General features: G+C 31.8%; 1 protein-coding gene across 1 annotated transcript; it reads left to right on the forward strand.

The window, feature by feature from the left end:
- The first annotated feature begins 309 nt into the window (after window positions 1–309).
- Window positions 310–2,324, forward strand: LOC114306533 (uncharacterized). The gene is made up of 2 exons (XM_028251810.2): window positions 310–794; window positions 1,958–2,324. The coding sequence occupies exons 1-2, from the start codon at window positions 468–470 to the stop codon at window positions 2,132–2,134; spliced, it is 504 nt and encodes a 167-aa protein (XP_028107611.1). The 5' UTR covers window positions 310–467; the 3' UTR covers window positions 2,135–2,324.
- Window positions 2,325–3,572: the final 1,248 nt, after the last annotated feature.

The following is a 3,572-nucleotide window of genomic DNA, read 5'->3' on the forward strand; positions in this document are numbered from 1 at the left end:
TAAAATACGAATAGGTCTTTATAATTTTAAAAATTACATTTTACCTCTGATATTTCTAATTTCATAATAAATCGTCTCTTTTATTAATAAATTATAAAGTTAATTAACAGTTTCTAATGATATTAAAAATATGTTTCAATTAATGATTTAGGTAATTTTATTAGGGTATATTAGAGTAATTATGAATTTTATTTTTTAGTTAATTCTGTTAAATAAAAATTTTTAATAAGAGGGTATTTATAATTTTTCAAACTACAAAAAAATAATTTATATTTTAAATAAATCTAAGGATGTATTTATAATTTATCCAAAATAAAGATAAGGGATCCAATGGATGCTCTAACATAAAGAACACTGTTGAACTTTCAAAGACCAAGATCCCCTCTTCCTCCTATATAACATTACAATAAACTTGATCTTCACATCAAAAACCAGAAAACAAAAGCCAGAGAGAGAGAGAGAGAGAGATGGGGTTTTTGACTAAGCTAATAGATGCAGTTCTGTTACTCTTCTTCTTGGTGGTGATTTTAGCAGCTCCAGCTTTCGATGCACAAGTGTGCTTTCCTTCTAAGTTCTTCCCAAACTTCCTCGTTGACCTCAATCTCTGGTTCACAAGCGAGTACGGTGATTACTTGCTCATTGAAAAGCCTTCTTTCTTTGTTGGGCTTATGTGGCTAGAGCTTCTCTTCCAGTGGCCACTTGCCATTGCAAATCTTTATGCTATTCTTGTTGGAGGGAAGCCCTGGTTCAATTCCACTTGCCTAGTCTATGGAGTCTCTGTTTTTACTGGAATGGTATTTTCCTTTTTCTTTTCATTTCTTTGCTTGGTTCTCCGGAAAATTTTGTATAATTTATTGGATTGCAATTCAAGAGGTGGATTTCACACTCTCATTTTAGTCGTATTGTTTTGGCATAGTATGAAGGATAGCATTTGACTCCAAAAAAAAAATTAATTAATTAATTCACAAATTTCACAAGATAGAATTGGTGAAGAAGATGTTATGTTTGGATTTTGTAAAAAATGAAAGAGAGATTAAAATATGTTTAGATTTTTTCACTTTATGATCTTATTGGTTCAGCGCTTAAATACATCAATTTGGTGGTATCCTGGAATGAAATACAAAAATTTTAAATCTTATACTATTACTAGGCTAAAAAATAAGGATAGTTCAATAAATCTAAATTCACGATCTAAGCTAAATTAAAAGGGCATTATAGATTATGTAAGTTGAATTAAATAATTTTGCTTCTAAAAGTGCCAGAAGAGTAATATTTTACTGGTATGTTCTTGTTGTTGGTTTAGTTCTTATTTGATATGATAACTAGAGATTTTATTTGATGTTTTTTAGTTTTTGTATGATTTCTTTATGTCTTGGTCATGAAAGTGAATTTGGTATATAATTTTAGTGATTATATATGCAAGTGTAATGTAGTCTAGACTTTTAAGCAGAAACCACACGTTCCCTAACTGTTTCAATTATGAAGATGTGAAAATGCATTTATCTCTGTTAAATTCCAATGACTTGCATGTGATAATTGGCGAAGTCAGATTTATGGCCACCCATTTCTTTGAATTCTAAGCTCAAATGTATATACTATATGATTTATATTATTTTACTGTGGCTTTGAACAAGGAAGAAAGATATCATAATCTTGCATTTCAGCAGGTCCAAACTCCTACCAATGAGTGCATTGTGGTTATGGTTTTGCATAAATTTAAAAAATGGATAAGCCACTAATGCAGCTCAGTTTCTGGTGATTAAGGATTACTGATTATGATCCTGTTCTGATTCCCAATGTATTCGGTTACAATCAAATCTTGCCTAAGGTTCAATTTTTTTTTTTTACAAATTATAGGACATGGATGAATGTAATAATGATTAATAAAGTAGATTTAGCAAACATTAGAGTCCGAAATTGGTGTTTGAATCTCTCCTTGATTTTATTCATGCTTCAGGTTGCTGTATTAGCAGAGCTGATCTTGTCTTCAAGAATCACAAAGGTGTTGATGATGATGTACTTACCTTTCCTGGGTTTTGCAATCTTAGCTATTCTGCGCGGCTTGTTACCATGCTCTCACCAGACTAAAATGAACGCTGGAGTCCCTGCATTGGGTAGGAAAAAAAGGGCTTGAGATGCAACTAGCAACCAAGATTTGGTACAACTGCCTTGCATTTCCAGAACTGCTCTTGCCAGTTTCGATGTATGTCATGCAATGCTTGCTTGAAATTCTTAATGATTTTGTGATGAATAAGCTTTACTTGTTCTATGTTGTTATGCAAGTACCAAAATTTTGGAAGTTGATTTTTTGAGGTGTGTTAAAAGTTTGTAGTGCCATTTCTTCAGTAGGCAGTGGCATATCACAAAGTAGTCTCACTTGATACAAAATATTTCATAAATGATTTGTAAAGCTGTTTTGGATACATAGGTTGAAGTAGAGTGACTTATATATTGTTTAACATATTATATAAATATATAATAATATAATAAAATATTAAATATATTATTTTCGGGCTGAGAAGGGCTATACATTTGAATACATTCGGCCCATTTATTAAATGGGCCTAAAATACTGGTTCACCATAGCCTTACGGGGCCAAACTAGGCCTTTTTAAGTCCTAAAAAATAGAGTTGGGTTAGGCGGGTTGGGCAAGCCAATAGGTCAATGCCCACTCTTATCTATGATAGTGTCTTTTTTTTTTTTTCCATACTATTTTAGAGTCAACCTAGTTAAAAAAATAAATAAGAAAAATTGTTTATAAATCCATCGATGGGTGTGCACAGTATCAAGTCTAAGAATTTGTGTGTTTGTTGGTGATAAGGACACATTTATTAAATTATATTGGTGAGGACAAGGCGCGTGGCCAATTAAGTCATAAATTTGTCAGAAGACTGTGCATATGTGAGATTCACTGTTTGTTAATTTCATGCGATCCAATTCTGAGTTTAGAACTCTTCTTTAATTCATGTTTTGTGTTCTTGAGAGAAGCCTGCAAACAAAACAGTGCAAAAATCAATATATCAGGTGGGTTTATTTTTCCAAAAGGCATCCGATTTTTAAGTCAGTTGCCTAAACATTGGAGGGAAATTTTTTATTTGTAGGCAATGGAATTAAAAAATATTTGTTAAAAGACAACAAGAATACACTATTTTAGCTATAGGATCGCATAAGCACCCTGCCATTTAGGCATTGTTTGTTTGGGGATGACTTTGGAATTGGATATTAATTTAATAAGTTACTTAATTCAATCAAACATAATGAGTCTGGACTTCTAACCCACATGGACATGCGTCATCTTCCATATAGGAAGGGTGAGATAGGTGATTGAGGAGAAGTTTGGATTAATTTACTAAAATACAAAAGTGGTAGAATTTTGTTAATCCTTGTAATTTTGGGTAAATCCAAATATAAGATAAAATACACGATCTAAAAGAAATGATAATCTCCAAATTAACCGCCCTCAAAACGTTGGGCAAGTTTCGTTTAGCTAATTTAGTTGGGTTAAAAAAGCATAAAAGATAAAATACGCTAAATAAGTCGGTAAGATAAAATGTCATATCCAAACCATAAT

This window comes from Camellia sinensis, chromosome 7 (assembly GCF_055761805.1).
Source record: "Camellia sinensis isolate YWXY chromosome 7, ASM5576180v1, whole genome shotgun sequence".
Taxonomy (NCBI): domain Eukaryota; kingdom Viridiplantae; phylum Streptophyta; class Magnoliopsida; order Ericales; family Theaceae; genus Camellia; species Camellia sinensis.